Source organism: Leishmania major, chromosome 14, assembly GCF_000002725.2.
Source record: "Leishmania major strain Friedlin complete genome, chromosome 14".
NCBI classification, from domain to species: domain Eukaryota; phylum Euglenozoa; class Kinetoplastea; order Trypanosomatida; family Trypanosomatidae; genus Leishmania; species Leishmania major.
The window spans coordinates 204,058-221,651 of NC_007255.2; the positions used below are offsets into that span (position 1 = coordinate 204,058).

The 17,594-nt window shown below is 61.7% G+C and overlaps 5 protein-coding genes across 5 annotated transcripts; all 5 read right to left on the reverse strand.

The window, feature by feature from the left end:
* Positions 1 to 2,042: 2,042 nt before the first annotated feature.
* LMJF_14_0570 (conserved hypothetical protein) lies at positions 2,043 to 5,582 on the reverse strand (the record flags this gene model as incomplete). The annotated part of the gene is made up of 1 exon (XM_001687604.1): positions 2,043 to 5,582. One exon carries the CDS (start codon positions 5,580 to 5,582, stop codon positions 2,043 to 2,045), a length of 3,540 nt encoding a protein of 1,179 aa, XP_001687656.1.
* Positions 5,583 to 6,838: 1,256 nt separating this feature from the next.
* LMJF_14_0580 (conserved hypothetical protein) lies at positions 6,839 to 7,219 on the reverse strand (the record flags this gene model as incomplete). The annotated part of the gene is made up of 1 exon (XM_001687605.1): positions 6,839 to 7,219. The coding sequence occupies one exon, from the start codon at positions 7,217 to 7,219 to the stop codon at positions 6,839 to 6,841; it is 381 nt and encodes a 126-aa protein (XP_001687657.1).
* Positions 7,220 to 7,801: 582 nt separating this feature from the next.
* On the reverse strand, positions 7,802 to 11,938 carry LMJF_14_0590 (conserved hypothetical protein; the record flags this gene model as incomplete). The annotated part of the gene is made up of 1 exon (XM_001687606.1): positions 7,802 to 11,938. The coding sequence occupies one exon, from the start codon at positions 11,936 to 11,938 to the stop codon at positions 7,802 to 7,804; it is 4,137 nt and encodes a 1,378-aa protein (XP_001687658.1).
* A 1,538-nt stretch (positions 11,939 to 13,476) lies between these two features.
* On the reverse strand, positions 13,477 to 14,943 carry LMJF_14_0600 (conserved hypothetical protein; the record flags this gene model as incomplete). Its single annotated transcript, XM_001687607.1, has 1 exon — positions 13,477 to 14,943. The coding sequence occupies one exon, from the start codon at positions 14,941 to 14,943 to the stop codon at positions 13,477 to 13,479; it is 1,467 nt and encodes a 488-aa protein (XP_001687659.1).
* Positions 14,944 to 15,675: 732 nt separating this feature from the next.
* LMJF_14_0610 (conserved hypothetical protein) lies at positions 15,676 to 17,088 on the reverse strand (the record flags this gene model as incomplete). The annotated part of the gene is made up of 1 exon (XM_001687608.1): positions 15,676 to 17,088. One exon carries the CDS (start codon positions 17,086 to 17,088, stop codon positions 15,676 to 15,678), a length of 1,413 nt encoding a protein of 470 aa, XP_001687660.1.
* Between the last annotated feature and the right edge of the window lie 506 nt (positions 17,089 to 17,594).

The window sequence follows — 17,594 nt, forward strand, 5'->3', positions numbered from 1 at the left end:
CGGAGACGATTGAGGATGCAAGGGGCGCGTGTGTGCGTGCTCAAGAGGGAGCCGCACCCTCCCTGCCTTCCTTCAGTTTGTCGCCAAGACTCTTGCCAAGAAGGCTGACGTCTCTCTCGCCACACACTTCTTCACGCGGCGGATCTCTCTCGTCGCGCTCGCGAGCACGACACGACGCCAGTGCGCATTCCAGCTGCACCTGACGCTGCAGAGCCGCATCTCCGAGTCGCAGAAGTGGCTGCACCACACGCGCATCGACCTCTGCGAGCCGCTCGCGTTCTTGCTGGAGCGCATCAGCTAGCATCTTCACCTGCCATTCTAGCTGTTGCACGTACCGCCTCGTGTGAGGGTCCAGAGGTAGCACTTGGGCTGGCGCACACGCTGTAGGTGACGGCCCAGACAGACCACTGCTACCGTCACGTTTCGCTACCTCGTCTTCTGAGTTGCACTTGCTCTTAAACTCCGTGGGTGTGGTAGAGATGCCTGCAGCGACACGCATGCGCGATTCGTCGGGTGCCTTTTCAGCCGAGTTTCCATTTGTCTCTGCCGGGGAAGGATTCTGGATCGATGTTGGCGAGTGGAAGGGTACCGAGACGCGCTCCAATGGGACTCTACCCGCATTTGCGTCCTCGGACCCTTGGAGAACGTTGTGTGACCGGTTACGTGAGGCTCTTGCTTCGCGCTGACGACGCTGCTGCAAGATGGCCTCCGCACGCGCGCGGTACGGGGTACTGAGGCAGTTGTGCAGTGTCGCAAGCTTTTCCTCCAGCTCATCAACTGTGAGCGACGCGGCACTTCTGACTGGGCTGCCCTTCGACGTCATCACACTACTCGCGGGCGAGGAATCCACCTGGCAGAGGTCAGAGAAGACGCGATGAGGCGCAGGTGGCGAAACGAAGGGCGAGAGAGACCGAGACCAGTGGAGTGATGAAGGTGACGTGCTGGATGGAAGCGAGCGATCAGAAGGGGAGGGGGCTCGCGCCCACCTCACTATCTAATAGAGATGCTGAGAAGCTGCCCTCTTTTCCTTGCTTTGGCGACGTCTCACAGAGTGACGAGGTGGTGGGGGCGGGTTAGAGGGGCGGCGGGGCCTGGCTCATTTTGGTTGGCCTGGCGACGTGTGAGCGAGTGGATGATCAAAGGAGACGTTTGGTGTAAGACGAAGAGTGGGTCTGTGGCGGTGGTGGGGGAGGATAGGGAGCAGAACAGGGAGCGGTTCGTCGGACGTCGTGTTTGAAGCTCAACGTCCACACACACACACACACACACAAACACATGCAAACGCAGGGAAAGAGCGGGGGAGGGGCCGAGCGAGCGAGCGAGAGGGCGAAAGACGAAAAAGCAAAGGTGCGTTTGCGATGCTCCGTAGAAGACCCACCACTGCCATGAGATGCCTTCCTCCACACACACACCCCTGCCTGGGTGCTTGACACACACGGTGAGGGGGGAGGGAGGGGGGGGGGCAGAAGACGAACGCAAGCAAGAGAGAGAAACATCAATGCACTGCCGCGTGAGCCCCCTTCTTTTCTTCATCCTCGATTTCGTCGGCCTCCCTCGCACGCATACGTGATCATCCCACCGACACCGCCACGTACGAGCGCGCTCCTCGCATCATTTGTGTTATGCTCGTAGAACGCCGCATGGGGGGGGTGTTCTCTCTTGTTTCTTCGGAGTTGCATCACATCTTCCACCGCCCTTGTTGTCAGACAAGGGAGGGAAGAGTGGGACGGTTTTAGTTCGTTTTACAGTGCATAAAAGAGACAAGGGGTACAAGGATCGCGGTGCGAGCAGCCAGTGGCAGCCAAGTAGAGAGGGAGCAGGAGAGGCACAGGCCACGCACGCGCGAACGCTGGCACGTGCACCCACACCCACACCCACACCCACCTCTTACTCTCTACCTCTGGCGCTGCCCTCTGTCTCTTGCAATAGTTTATTCGCGTCATCGAGAGTTAGGATACCAAAGAAAACTCGAAAGAGAAGAAAACCCGCATCCTACACCAACACGGCTACCGCCTTCGGCGCCACTACGCTGATCCTAAGGCTTAGTGCTTGTCCTCTGATGGGGACAGCGCGCGGCTGTGATACTTGCGCTTGTACCCTTGTACCTTGCTGCAGTCGAAGAATTTGATCTTTTCGGTGTCCTCAAGGTATTGACGCACGAGTTGCAACCCGGCTACGCTGTAGTCCATGCGGCTAACGCTCTCGTCCAGGCCCTCGGAGATGCGTCGGCGAAGCACGGCGAGACGACGAGCACCTTGCACTTCAGAGACTTCGCCGCGGATGGCGGCGGCGCGCAGCCCCTGAGTGGACCCCGACTCTGCGGGCATCATGACAAGCGCGAGAATCATCTTCGACGCCATCTCGTAGTTGAGCACGGCCTTCTCCGTCAGCATCGATTCCAGCGCCGTCAGTAACGCATCGACGTGTATGCTGGTGAGCGACAGCAGAGTGTAGCGCAGCTCGCTCGGCCGGATCGTCTCGATGGTGGACCAGAGAAACTCCCACTCCGACATATTCAGCAGCATCGGGTGACGCGGCGTTGTATCGTCGCCGCACTGCTTGCGCTGCTGCTCAACGTTCACGATGTCTAGCGCCTCCATTAGCCGCTCCGCTGCCTCCGCCGTTGTGGCCGTCTGCTGGCCCGCAATGCCCACCTCAGCCGCCCCGGTGCCATTCACGTCCGCCCCGTCGAGCTTTTGCAACGCCGCACGCTTGGCGGCCTCCTCGTCCATCGCTTCCTGCGCCATGCGCTCCTCCTCTTCGTGAGGGAAGACGATGTCTTGCGTGCGCAGGAAGCAGCGGATGCACCGGTCAGCGCCGGCCGTCGCGACGCACGTGCCGTTGGCGGTGACGGATACCGCCCAGAGACCGCGCTGGTGCTGGCGAAAGAGCTGGATCATCGTCCAGTTGTCGCCGTCCCACTGCTTCACAGACCCGTCCATGGACACAGTGAAGACGTAATGCGTATCCTCGAGGAACTCCACCTGCGTGATGTAGTCGTCGTGGGCGTGTATGGCGCGGTGGCAGTCACCGAAGTCGGTGCCCCAGAAGCGCAGCGACTTGTCCATGCCAACCGAGGCTACCAGTGTGCCGTCCGTGGAGAAGGAGAGCGACGTCGGCGGCAGCTTGTGGCCAAAGAGGGAGAGGTACGGCTTCATGGTATCGGCAAAGAAGAGCTGGACGTTGTTGTTCTGCAGACCCACCCCGAAGAAGCGGCTATCCGGGCTGAAGGCGGCGCACAGCGGCACCTCCGTCAGTTCAATCTCCTGCTCCTGCAGAAGGGTGGCACCGCTGCCTCCGGCCCCAGCGGTCACTGCATCGTCATCATCATCACGATCTGCTCCAGTCATCCGTGTCTTCTTGGCAGCACCACGGCTACCCGCGCTCTGGACATTTTTCTTGTCCTCGGTGAGCCCGATGGACCACAAAAGTAGCCGGCGATCGGCGCCGAGCGTGACGAAGCCAGCGCCGTCCGGCTTCCGCACCGTGTTCTTGACACCACCAACGTGGATGGCAGGCTCACGGAACAGCACGGCCGACGACGCCACGTCGAGCAGTAGCACCGACCCGTCCTGCTGACCGACACAGCAGAGCAAGGAGGAGATGGCGGACATGCAGGTTGCGTCCTCGACGTCCACGCTACCCACGTTGTTCAGCGCGCCCTTAAAGTCCACGCGTGCTAGGTTTGCCTCCTTGGCGTCGTAGAAGTCGTGATGGTCCAGGTGGTCACTGTCGAAAAGGTCCTCCTTCACCGTCAGTGACCACATCATCACCTTTTCCCGGCTTATCGACAGCAGCGCTGTGTCGGTGTCGACGAATGCCAGCTCGCGAATGTCGCTGTGATGCCCCTTCCAGTCGAACGTGTGACGCGGCCGTAGGTCCGTCAGAGTCAGCACCGACGCCCCCTCGCGGTCACTCGTCGTCAGCGTTGTCGTGAAGGTTTCCATCGTGTTGTTGCTGTACGTGACGGCGATGTGCAACGTGTCGGCCTCGCTAAGCTGCTCCCGGGACGTCGGCGGCACAAAGCACACACTGCGGATCTTCTGCGGGAGGAAGAAAGCGCGCAGTGAGACGACTTCCTCCGCAGCCGTAGCCGCGACGACGGTGGCGGCGCTCGCGGTGGTACCACCGTGCGACGGCGCCGCATCGTCCTCGTCGCCGTCTTGAGTACCGTCGTCCTCGGCTACAGTGTCGTCCATCTTGCTCTTCTTACGGCTTGCCTTCTTGCCCGCCTGGCGCCCAGAACCTGCGCTCGCCTCCTTGTCCACCACCTCAGCGCCGCCGACTGCCGCTCCAGCCTTCGCTGGCGCCGCACCCGGGCCACGGCGTCGCTTGCGCTTGCGGTACAGCTTCCTCTTCACCTCCTCGGCCGTCAGCATGTGGAACACCTCCACGGTGCGACTTGTGCACCCCACCATAAACGCGCTGTCGTGCGAGAAGTCGAGTGCCGTGATGGGCTTGTGATACTTGCGTGGCACCGTGCCATGGTCAAGGATCGCGCCGTCCTCCAGCTGCGCCTCGGCGGCGGTGCCGTTGCGCGCGTTGGCGGCGCTGCTCTGCTCTGCCGCGGCCTGCGATGCCGACGCCAGCAGCGGCTCTGTGTTGTACACCTTCAGGTAGTTCTCTCGCAGGCCGCAGTAGAGGCGGCGACCCTGTGAGTCCGCTACCATGGCGGTAACCTGCGTGTCAGAGGCGATGACGGTGTGGAGGCACTGACGCAGGGTGAGGTCCCAGGTCTTGACCAGGCCATCGGCCGATCCACTCAGCAGCAGCGTGCGGTCGCAAGCGGTGCCGCTGGCGTTGCCAGAACTGCCGCCCATATCACCAACGGTACCGGTTCTCATAGACAAGGACGGCACCATTGCCAGCGCCACCACGCCACCGCGGTGCCCGCGCAGACGGAACGACGCCTCTTGACTTACGAGGTCCCAGACCGTGATATCGGTGTCTTGTCCTGCTGAGCACAGCGTCGAGCGGGGCGAGTCAACGGCAACAGCCAGCACTTGCGTGTCCACGCGGTGGCCCAGCGCGTAGAAGCGGCACACCGGCAGACCGTAGTTGTTGGCCGCACTGCAGGAGAACACCGCCACGCATCCGTTCGAGTACCCGACAAACAGCATCCAGCCCGTGCTGTACTGCTGCATCGCGGTACCGCTGCCACTGTGCGCGTCTGCGTCGGCACTGAACTTGCTGCCACGTTGGTTTGCCTCCATGGGCACGACGTGCAGTGTGGTGACCTCGACCGGCATCTTGGCCTCTGCAGGGATGAGAGTGTGTAGCAGCTCTCCGCTGCGCACCGAGTAGACACGGACGGCCTCGAGGGAGGGCACAAAGATTGCCGCTGCCGACGTGGCGACCACGGGAGAAAGGGCCGCACGACCACTGGTGGCATGTTCCCCACGTCCGTAGGACGACCCACCGCGACTGCCACGACCAAGGGAGCCGGTGCGCGGGCGGGCGCTGCTGCCGGCGGCGGCGTAGCGAGACGGCACCACAGCGGCATCCATCGCGAGAGAAGCATTGCTCACTACAGCGCCGCCTTGTGGCCCGACGACGTAGCGCAAGTACGTCTTCTCCACCATTGCCACCTGTCGAATCCAGTTCAGGTGGGCAGAGGTAGAGTTGCGAAGGAGGGGGCTTCGTTGCGGTGGCGAGGGTGCGGGTGCGGGATGTGTTGCCGTCACGCGCGACTGTCAAGTGAGCGCACTCTCTCCTCCTGTCCTTTGGCTGTCAACGAGCGAACAAGGACCGCCGCTGCCGCAAGCGCACAAAACAAAAAGATGGAGAAGTGCACGTCGCCCACGGCTCGGGTACGCTGCCCAAGAGAGAGGAGCAAGCTGGAGGAAGGGAAGGGGGAAGGAGGGGGAGGGTGGGTTCAAGACGCACTGAGCTGCCGACACAACCCGCGCAGACGGATCGAACGCAGGTGCGATATGCATATGCGCACATGTACGCGTGTTTGTGTGTGACGCGAGAGGAAAGAGAAGGGCCGGCATTTGAGCGGCACCGCCGCACAGCTTGCAGCTCTAAATGGCAGGTGCTCCCGCAGATCGACTGTCAGGCGCGTCAAGCCACACGACGCACGTACACGGATACGCACCTGCACAACACTTCGTATGCGTGCCCAGACGAACCACACAGAGAAAGCAGCGGGCAATGTCTTTTCAGCAACAACGGAGAGGGACACGTGCGTGCGCGGCAACGCTACTCCTGATCATTATTGGCCACGTAAAGCTGATCCAGCGAACCGACCTACTCGAGAGAGAGAGAAAAACAAATGCGACACCGGTTTTCGGCGAGCATCGCGCTTTCACATTTGCTCTCACACAAGGACTTCTTTGCTTAGTGTGTGTGTGTTTTGTGCTTGTGCGATGCTTCCGACACACACACACATACACACACACACACACACACACACAGCCGCCGTGTGCGACACCGCCGACTGCCGCTGTTTTCCTCCTCCGGTATTCACAGGGTGACCAATCCGCACCAGAAAATGGCGCGAAGACCATCAGAAAACAAGCACTGCTCTGTGGCTGCAGAGGTGGAGGAGAGGAGAAGTGTCGAAAGACACGCCCAGGCAGAGAAAGTGCGAGAGAAATAATGGGCCACATGCACGAGAGCAGAGCGATCCTTGCGGCATCTCTCCTTCAGCATCCGTTGCTGTCTCTCCATCACTGTCCTCCGGAAACACGCACACTAGAGGGAAAAGGCGACAAGAGGCAGCGGCAGTCATCGCCACACCACGAACATGGTTTGGACACCCGCAAATGCACGCGCAGTCGCCCCAACGCGTGCTCAGCGTCGCTAGAGCATGACGGCCCGGAGGAAGCGCATGCTAGATGATCCCGCCGAGCTTGTTTTCCAGCATCCAGTGACCCTTTTCAAACATGATCCCCCGCACTCGAGAGCTTGTCTGGCGCGAGGTGACTTCGAGCTCGTAGCGCACCTTGCGGCGGTAGAAGTCCTTGTCTGTCACCACCAGCGTCTTGTAGCCCTCCTTCAAAAGGCGGCGATAGAGGTGGCACGCTTGCTCGGCGGTCGGCTCTATCGGCGGCAGGTGCTGACTCGACTCGATGCGCTGCTGCTCCAGCTCCATGCGCCGACGGTTGGCGCGGGTGTAGTCCGGAGGCCCTTCCTTCCACCACTTTCCACCGGCGCCGAGCACAGACGGCGTGCGGCAAAGCTGAAGTCGCACAGGCGAGGCGCACAGGGGCATGGCCCGTACGCTGTTAACACGAGACGTATACAGCGTGGCAGTGCCGGTGGTGAGCAGGCAGGGGCGTCGAAATTCAATGCTAGAATCTGTGCTGGAGCGCAAAACACGCGCCCGCGTGTGTGTGTGTGTGTGTGTGTGTACTGACACCTACAAGCGAGGTGTTCTGAGTGGGCTTGAACAGGATGCGCTGTCACTCCTCCGATGAGGCAGAGGAGAGCAATGATGGAGAGGGCAGGGAGTGCAGGAATGATGCTTCTGTGCTTGTGTGTGTGTGTGTGTCGGAGGGAGGGAGGGAGGACATGGGGTACAGCGCGTTGGTCGCACTCGCTGGTGAGCAGTGACTGTGGCCATCGAGGGTCCCATCGTCGACATCAGGGCAGTCCACGCCGTTGACCGGACTTACGCACACGCACACCCAAGAAGGAAAAGAGTATGCGCTCCGCGTAACGTGTCTGCACCATCACCCTCGTCTTGGGCGCGCTTCTTCTCTTCAATAACCCGCGTTGGCCGGACAGTCGCAGGCCGGTGTATGAATTGAGGGGTGCGCAGGGGAGAGGGAAAGAAAGGAGGCACCGTCGTACTTCAATATTGCTGCATATCATCCGACCACGTTACCACGGGCCTGCGAAGGCGACGTGGCGGGACGGAAGTTGTGCTGGCTATATGAGTCGCGACATGCGTAAGCACAGGTGGGGCGGCGGAGATGCGTGGGCCAGCGTGCGTCGCCAACCTCTCCTTCGCTTTAGAGGGGACTGGGGCCGCGGTGCCAAGAGGGGCACCTCTGCTCTCGCTGTCCGCAAGGTTGCACTTCACTGAGGCAGCCGACGCCCTCTCCCCTGCAGATGGTCGTCGGCGCGCTGCAGTGTCGCAGTGGGTGTCTTCGTGTTTCGGGAGCGATGCTTTCCTTCTCGGAGTCTCGTGATCGACGAGTGCGTCGCTGTCCTCAGCCGGTAAGCACCAGCGTATTGCAGCAGTGCTTGGGGGTGATACAAGCTGGTGCGATGGCGCGATACGGGCAAAGCCGGCATCGATCCTGCGGCGGTTGAGAGGAAGTTCGTTCAGACATCGGCGCGTTGATGCACGCGCCGGTGCCGAAGGTGGCGTCTCGCATAGCGAGATAGACAGGACAGGAACCGCCGAACGGGCAGCAGCAGCGGGCGCGTACGCCGAGACAGGCACCCTCGCCGCGGGTTTATTGGGACACGTTTGCGGAGGCGCGCGACGCGGCCGCATCGTGAGCGATGGTGAGTGGAGCGGCGCTAGCAGTGGCGACTGCGGCTCCTGTTGATTCCTCTGGCAAGGTGGAGGGCTGTGGGAGGCGTAGGCTTTGGCGCGTGGGCTTCTTTGCGCAGGGCGGTCTGGCGCCCCCCTGTCGACCTCTTCCACGTCTCCGCAGAGCAAAATCATTCGATGTGTCCGCACCTCGTCTGCAGTTGGTGTAGGGGGAGAGGGGCCGACCTTGAGGGATGCCGCACTGCCGCACGGACCCCTCTGATGCCACTGGGATGCAGAGCCAAGACGTCTGTTGCGGTGTCGACAGCCGTGCGGTTGCCGTTGTTGCGGCCCCTCTTGCTGGGTCAACGCTCTCCAGGCTCCTGCGGCGGACTTCTCGTGGAGGAGGCTACGCAGCACGCACTCGGGCACTAGCACTGTGCTCCACCGGGCCTGCCACTCCTCCTGTTCCAGTTCCCACACTTGGCTCAAGTGCAGGCGTCCACGCGCCTCTCGGCTCTGCAGTAGGAGCAGAGCGCCGACGTGTGTGCAACGAGCGTAGACGTACTGACGCATGCGGTGCTCAGCTCTACAGAGGCTGCTTCGAGTAGGCTCTTCGTCTTCTTGAAGACGCGTTGCTTTCGAGGAGGCTAGCGCAGCCGGAGCGTGCCGCGTCGACAAGGATACATCCACGTGAGCGGCGGCGGCAGCGGCAGCGGGTGATGGCGGCTGCTCATCTTCGTGCAGCCGCACTTCATCTACGGGAAGCGCACTAGAACCACCGAACCGCCGCTGCGCCTCCGCCCTCACGTGATGTGACCGCGCGTGGCGAGCGGGACGCTGCCGAGCAGCCACCTCGCCATCATCACACGTGCGCCATGCGAGTCCTCTGGTGAGGCCAATGAGCGAAAGCATCTCTGACAGGGCGTTACGGGTCAGCAGTTCGCGAAGATGGGATTCGAGCTTGACGAGAGGCACCACCAGGGCAGGATCCAGAGCAGAGTGCTCTGGACCCTCCTTCACTTGTGGCGCTGGCACCTGTGTCACGAGCGGCTGGCCGATCGTGCCGTCATTTGCCTCCGCGAACTCTTCGATGCTGCAGTCCAACCACAAGCTTTGGGGAGAGGTGCCGACCAGCAGATCTGTGGACGCCAGAGGGTCATCACCACCCCTGCGTGGCTTCCCCTGTGGCTGTTGCACGAGCGGTACTCCAGAACCGCCCTCACGCGGCCCACTTTCCTCCTCCGCAGTGTCGCAGCTCCAGCTCAGCAGGACGCATTCGTCGTTGTCCTCCGCGGCAGCGCCATCATCGCCACAGATATGCAAAAGCCGGCACGTGCTGCGGCTCGTGCTGTCACCAGCACCACGGGAGGTTGTCGTGGTGTGCCCGCGAGGGTCTTGTGCCTCAGAGAAAGGCAGATGAGTCGTTGACTGCGCTTGAAGTCTAGCGCGAGCCTGGGCGGCAACGGCGGCGGTGCGAGCACGAGCGAATGAGTTGACGACGGTCGACACTGCCTCCTTTACAGCGGCGCCGCACTCCTTCCCCCTGCTATTCCCATCTTGCAGGGCGCCGGCATTTGCAGTGTCGCCGCCCATGGCCTGGTCGTCGCCGGCAGACAAACACGAGGCTACGTGGCGTAGATGCAGGGCCGTACCCCAGTCCCGCACATGCAGCACGTTTCGTCGACTGGAGTAGTACAGGGTCCCTTTCCACGTCATTGGTGGGCAGGGGGCGGCGGCACCGACGCCCCCGTCAACATCGACGAGGGCCAGTGACAGCCAAATCGCCAAGAGGAGGCAGCGACCGAGCGAGCCCAGTGCAGGACCCTCGTGCGCTTGACCACTGCAACCAGCGTCGTCAGTGTAGCATCGCACGGCTGCGTCCACTACACCCCTCCACGGGTCACTATTGTGTAGAGCCGCTGCATCCGCCGCCCCGATTTCGCCGCATGACTTGGCGGGGCAGCGAGAGTGGTACCGTTGGGCGAGCCTCCACACACGATAAAGGCGACCGAAGACTGCTTCAAAGTCGACTGCGTACCAGGATAGGAGGGCCGCGACAACGGGCGCATGTGCCGCGCGCGCCGTCGGCGGTGCTGAGCTCCGCGCCGGGTGCCTTGTCGAGAAACTTTGCGAGAGAGGCGGCACGCTTACCCCACGTACAGGCAAGCCATTGCGCTGCCACTTGGGTGGACGCGAACCGAGGTGCAGCCGACACGTCACCACCCCGTGCGCCTCAGGCTCGAGAATAAGAGCGTGCGCGGTGGCGGGGCGACCGGGCGACTTGCGCGAGCCGTCGGCGGGGCCGATGGCGGCACTCATCAGGCGCTCAAGCACACACACGAGAACTGCCTCTGCCTTGGGCAGCTCCGGCAGCGCGGCAGCGATGGAGGCTGTAGAGGGCGATGCTGCAGCTGGTGCCGATGCTGTTGTTCGGTAGCGCATCCAGCAAGACGGCCGCAGCTGTGCCAAGCCACCCTTCTGTCGTGCCGGACACGCGGTGCTATCAGGGCCGGAACACAGGTTGGCAGAGCAGCACCGGCTCGAGTCGACATCAGAGCGGAATAGAAGGTGCGTCTCTGCAGCTGACGCACTTCCTGTCTTCCACCGCAGCACTGACGGCAACAACTCCAGCGCGGCCTCCAGGACGCGAAAAGTCAGCCACTGCGAGACGAGGTGCAGCCAGTGCCCAAGAGAGCAAATCGAGTTGCACGCGCTTAGCTCTGCCAGCCAGTCGCGTGTGGATACGATGGCATGGATCTCAGTTGACAGCTCTCCCGAAGGCCGGCACTCTAACGACGATGTGCTTCGGAGCCCAAGAAACGTGAACCACTGAAAGAGTAGACGCTGCGGCACACTTGTCTCGTCGGAGAGCAGGACCGGGAGTGGGTTGGAGGTGGACTGCCGTGTTGCACACGCACGCACATCGCCGAGCACCGCGAGAAGGGCGCACAGACGTGTGGACTTGGGAGTCACAGAGTCGGCCGGCTGCCCACCAAACAAAATCGTCGTCGCTCTCTCTGTGCAGTGCTGCAGGCGGCCCCAAACGATGAAGTCATCGTCGTGATCGCCCTCGGCAAAACAGGGCGCCGACGCGAGCCTTGAACCCGCTCGGCGACTTTCTGGTGGTTGGACCATCGCTGTCCAGTGCGCCCACAACGCGTCGTGCGGCACGGAGGGGGTGGCGCCGCGCTCCACGTAGCACCACTGCATAGGCGTGCCAGCGCCGACCTCGTTGCCGGAACCCGCAAATGCGGGGCGGGAAAGCGTGAGCCCTATTGCCAGGGCCGGCACCTGTGGCCGTGGCAGAAAGACCGTCAGGAGCCACGTCAGGGCGCACGCCGCGCTGGCCACCGAGGATGCCGCGGCCAGTGAAAGATAGCGGCTGCCTCCGTGGCCTTCATCCGCTCCTCCGTTTTCAGTGACACCGGCGCCGGTGTGTGCGCCGACGGCGACAGCGAGAGCTCCTTCTACAGACGGCGATAAACAAAGACCGCTGTCAATCATGCCTGGATCGCCTGCGCCGTCACGAAGTACAACATCGAAAAGAATGCAGCGGAGGCGTATACACCGTGCAAATACTGGTGCGTGGGCGAGCAGCGGCTGAGCAGCCGATGGATACCGCAGTGCAGTGCCGTCTCTTGATGCTGAGCCGCAGAGGAGCGCACGCAGCTCGGCGAGGTCAATCTGGAGCAGGGAGCTGCAACAGCACGCAGGAGCTTCTTGTCTGCTGCACCGACTGCACAATGCCTCTTGGCCGTCCACGGTACCACCACTCACATGCGTCGCGTCTGCAGTGGCCACCACTGATGCGGGGTCGTGTCGTGGCAGCGCCGGGGCCAGATCCAGCACGTTCCAGGCGGTGACTGACGCGTCCTTTATCGGATAGGAGAGGTTTACTTGGTCGTGTGCGAAGAGGCGAGAACACGAGGAGCAAGAGGCAAGGCATTCCCGTAGCGGTGGCGGCTGTGGTACCCCTCCCGGCGGGGCCCATTCCTCGCCGCTCCGCTCACATACGTGGCAGGTGGCGGCGTGGTAGGTAGCCATGTGAGCCACATACGGCGTCTACGCTTGTAACACGAAAAATGCAGGCAAGTCGTACAGGACCATGCAAGTGCCCTTCAGGGGAGATAAAAAGAAGCTCAAATCGTTGTATGTTCGGAGGCACGCGTGCGTGTCCGTGTCTGGGTGCATCTATGGTGCAGCCGCTAGCGGTGGTCTAGTGAACTTTACACGTGTTTGGTGCGTGTGGTGAGCAACGTCTTCGGCTTCGCGGAATGCGTACGCGGCTATCACGCAGGCATTTTCGCGTGCCTGCGTGATGCACATGCGAGCGTGAGAAACGGGAACACTGAATTCGCGCATCGTGGAGAGGCAGTGAGAGGAGGGACCGATTTGAGAGAGAGAGAAAGAAAGATTGGCTGCGCTCGTGGTGGTCGACGCGCGCACGTCTCAGAACAGGCATCCACTTTCTGTCCGCCCTACAGCAGCGCAGTCTCGTTTTCGTTGTTTCGCGCTCCCTAGCTGTGTGTGTGCCTACGACCGGGATCGGAAAAGTGCAAGAAAACACGAAAAAGAAACGAGGCGTGGAATTTCATCAGACGCAGGCGCTTCACACCCAAGGGGTCCACCCGTGTGCGGTTGTCAACAAGGCCAGTCATCCATTCCCCGATCTCTCTCTCTCTCTCTCTCCTTCATGTCCACAACTTGCGCTTTCAGCTTTGCTTCGTTGCCTGCAATTTTTGTGAGTTGGTTATGCTGGTCGTTAGTGGACGTTGTGTGTGTGTGTGTGTGTGCGTGTGTGTGTGTGTGCTCGGGTGTAAGGTTGGAGAGAGTACCCAACGAAAGAGCATCGCTCATGCTTCCGCCAATGATCACGCTCTCCGTCGGTTCCTCTCTCCGCAGGGAGCAGCCAATCTGAAAAAGGGGAGGGGGAGGGGTGCGACGGTGCAGTGTGGCCACAGGTGCGCTGGCAACGCAGGAGAGCCGCTCTGGGTTGCACACACATGCACAGACTCAATGCCACTCTTGCTTCCCTCTCGCCCTCAGTGGGGAGTGCGCGTCCAGCGCATTCGGTTGTTGGCGTTACGCGTGTCAAACACGCCCTTCCACCTACTCCCTGTCGATGCAGCCTCTGCAACACCGGGGTGCACACCGCAGCACTCCTTCGAGAGGCGGTCGTACAGGAGAACATTCACGGTGGCTGCCAGGTTCATGCTGCCGGTCGTTGGAATGAAGACAACATCATCGACGTCGTGCTGCACGTGGTGGGCAGAAAGGGTACCGTCTTCAGCACCAAGTATGTAGAAGACCATTGGGACATGCGCGACAGTCGAGGTAGCGTCCTGCTCGACACGCGGCAGTGCCACATCTTGAGTGGGATGACTGAAGGGGTGCGCGTAAAATGGCAGAGGAATGGCACCTTCCACCAGCTCCACGGCCACCACACGCACGGAGGAGGGTGATGGTGACCGCGGCTCCTTTTGTTGGTACCCGTACTCGTCTCTCAGCACGTTGAACAGTACGTCAAGAGCCGGCACGCACAGCTGAGGAATATCGCGTCCTGCGTGCGTGGGGTCGGTGCGCAGTGCGTGGGCGTACTCGGAGTGCGCCATAGCTTTCTGCAGCCGCGTTCCCGAGTAGATGAAGCTGCCGACGCGGTGTCGTACCGACCCTTCTGCGCTCTCCGCAGCCGCCTCGACGGTGGCGTGCATGGAGGCACCGACACTCGCGCACAAATCCGTGACTTCCTCTGTGGAGGCCGCAACCGTCGCGGCAGCGGCGGCGGGCCCATGCAACCCGTAGCAGCGCATCGCTCGCAGAATGCCGCCCGCGTTCGCCGGTGTCTTTGGATTCTCAACAACTATGAAGAGAAGCGGCGAGGGTGAAGCGTTCGCGTTGCCGTGCTGCCGTGCCCCTTGCTGACACCGGCGCAGCAAACGGCGAAGGGCTTCGCAGGCCGTAGTCTTGTCGACACCGTCGTGTTCGTGGCGTTGGGACTCGCGAGTACCGGCGACAACAGACTCTTCCTCCGTCGCTCTCCCTCTAGCTAAGCCCTCGCCCGCGTCGTCTCGCGGCCGCTTGCTCGGTTGAGAATGCGACAAGGTGTCTTCATGCAACACCTTTTCGTAGCGCATGGTGCCGGCGGCACACACTACTACCCCGGTTGCCAGGCACGCCGTTCCTCCCGACGATACCCCTTCCAGGTGCTCCGTCATCATCACCCCGTAGCGCGGTTTGCCCGTCGCTGCATCGAGAGGCGGCTGCAGCATCACGCCACAACGCCGGCAACGCCAGCGCGTGAGCGGATCCAGCTCGCGCATCTTGCGCTCCTTGTAAGGCTTGCCGTGTAGGGTCGGGGTAGAGGAGGTGGGCGATGCACATACTGCCTTGGTGACGGCATCACACGGAGGCGAGGTGGTGCCGTGAGGTGGAGTGCAGCTCGACGCGGGTGCCGCTGCAGTCAGCGGCGCCCCACTAGCTACGTTGCCCCCGGCCACCCACGGCATCATGTCGAAGAAAGACATCGACCACGCCGTCTTGGTGCCCCATCCTTTCTTCTTTCTGGTCATACCGACGTGTAGTACGGAGGGTGGCCGTCGCTGTTGTGGCTGCAGCTCGTACTACCTGTGTGTGACAACTACATCCACGACGTCAAGCTCGAAGACGCTCATGGGTGCAGTCTGCCCTTCGACGCAAAACGAAAAATGTGCAGGGAGAGAGCGAGAGAAAGACATGCGCAACGCAACGCGCGTAGAAGTCAGCGTCGACAACACCCACATAACTTCGCCATACTGCCGCTCCAGTTTAAGCCGAGTGGATTGCTCCGTCACGACGGTACTGCGAACGTGTTCATGAGCCGCAGGCGCTGGCTGTCTTCCACACACGATACAGGGCTCGCAATGGGTGCCGTCGGGCACGAGCAGCGCCAGTGCGCACACTGTTCTTCTTGTTCGCCTTTGCGTTTTTCTTACTTGTGAAGGCGGTACACCACTTTTCAGGAGGGAAGGCGAACATCGATTTCCGCGCGCGCCTTCGTAGATGGTCACTTGCCTACAACTCCTCGCCACATAATCCGCTCTCGCTCCTTCTGTGCATGGGCGAACCCTCCGCCCATGCACAGAGAGAGAGAGAGAGAGAAAGAGCGACACGCATGCAGCGGAACACTGTCGACCCATACAGTTCAAGCACGCCCGCTCTCCCTCTCTCGCCTAATGCAAGAGAGGGAGAGAGAGGCCCATCAGCTACAGATTGCGGCCCACCACGTACGGCTTCGGGATGGGCATGTTGTGCATGGATCCGCGGCCCAGATGCTTCTGCGTTCCCGCCCGAACACGCCGTGTGAGGGGCGACTTCCTCTTACCGGGCCCACCCGTTGACGTGGCACGGTGCCGCTGACGCCGCCGGTGACGGCGCGTGAGCGTCGCAGCAGCGCTTTCAGCATCGCCGTCGGCACCGCTGCCGCCGCCTACTGCGTCGTCATCTTCGACGTCACCGCCATCTTCGTCTTCCTCATCAGCATCGCTGTCTTCCTCGCCGTCGACGAAGGCGTCAAGCAGCACCTTCTCGTTTTTAGTGACGAGTCGCCTCTGATGCGACTTGGCAATGTCGAGGAGCAGGTCCGGGGCGAACAGGTAGCGGTCGAGCACCAACGTGCGCAGCGCCTCGTCCTGCTCTCGCTCCACCGTTTCCTCAATCGGGGTGTACGTAACCTGCGCCACCCCGTCACCGTTGGCTGCATCACCTTCAGCACCTCCTCCCTCACGTGGCTGTTGCTGCTGCTGAAAGCCACTTGGCAACTCTTCTGGTTTTGTGCGGGTAAAGTACACACGGCTGCGGAAGTCGTCTGGGTCGAAGCTGAGTCGATGGAGGAGATAGTCGGCGAGTTGCCGCGAGGTGAGTAGCAGCTTCGGGCTGCCGTACACAAGACCGGTGCGGCGGCCGAAAGGAATGTGCAGGCGGCGCACAAACGGCGACGACACGTGGTTCAGCGCGCTGCTGGTGCCCTCACCGGTGTGCCCCTCTTCGCCTCCTTCCCCCGCCACGTCGCCTTCTCGGCCCGCCGCGGACTCTGACAAGAGGGGAGCCTCGGATGCGGCGATGCCTGCGTGCTCGGCGACTTGGTGAATCATCTCGACAATGTCTTCATGCAGCCAGTTGCGGGGCATGTTGTGCATAGATACCCACACGTGCGACACCGGTGGCTCCGGCAAGGACGCGGCTGTGTCGCTCGCGTCGGATGCGCGACTCTCCTCATGCGGCGAGCTCTTTGGCGCGCGGGTCGCTGCGGCAGCTCTGTGCTCGTGCGGGCCGCTCGTCAACGTCGCCTCGTGATTCGGCTCGTGCACATCGGGCATGTCTGACCAAATGAGATCCATAGCGTCGTCGCTGGTCGCGTCAGCACCCACACTGGTGCCCACGGTAGTGCCGCTGTCGCTGTTCGCCGCGTCGCTGGTGCCTTTCTTCTGTTGTGTTGTGCGGTACAGGCGCTGCGTGATGTACACTGCAGATAATACTGCCCCATTTCGGCGCGAGGCGGTGACGACAACCGCCGCACCTGACGTGCTCGTGGTGCAGCTACTGAATGTGCGCAGAGACACCGCTGCGCTGGACAAACACGGCCGCCATGCGTGACCAGAGAGCTGCAGCCCACGCATACTTCCGCCACTGCTTTCGTACTCTTCCCGACACCAAACACCGCTGCCAACAAGGGAGGCAGAGGTGCTGCAATGTGTACGAGCAGCAAGTGCGAGGCTGCTTGGGACACCGTGCGCAGAAGGGAGAGAGAGAGAGAGAGATGAAGAGGACGGAAAAGTTAATCACGCGCGCGTTTCAGACACAGAGAGCGCCCGAGGCGCCAGGTAGAGGGGCTGCAGTGTTGGTGGTAGTAATGGTGGCAGAGTAGATCGACCGAAAGGCATGAGGTGACCAAGTTGCCAGTCATTGCACAACCGCTCACCCTCCCAGGCCATCCTGCCCCCCTCCCCCTCCCCCCCACCTCGCAACTGCAGAGTCTCCACCTGTGGAATCATGATCCACAGAAGGCAGAAAAGGGTGGGGTAGGGGAAAGGGCACTTATTTTGGGTTTCGTTTCGGACGGTTTGGCGAGATACAAAGTACATGAGCGAAGGGAAATATGAGGGAGAGCTGAAGTAACGAGGAA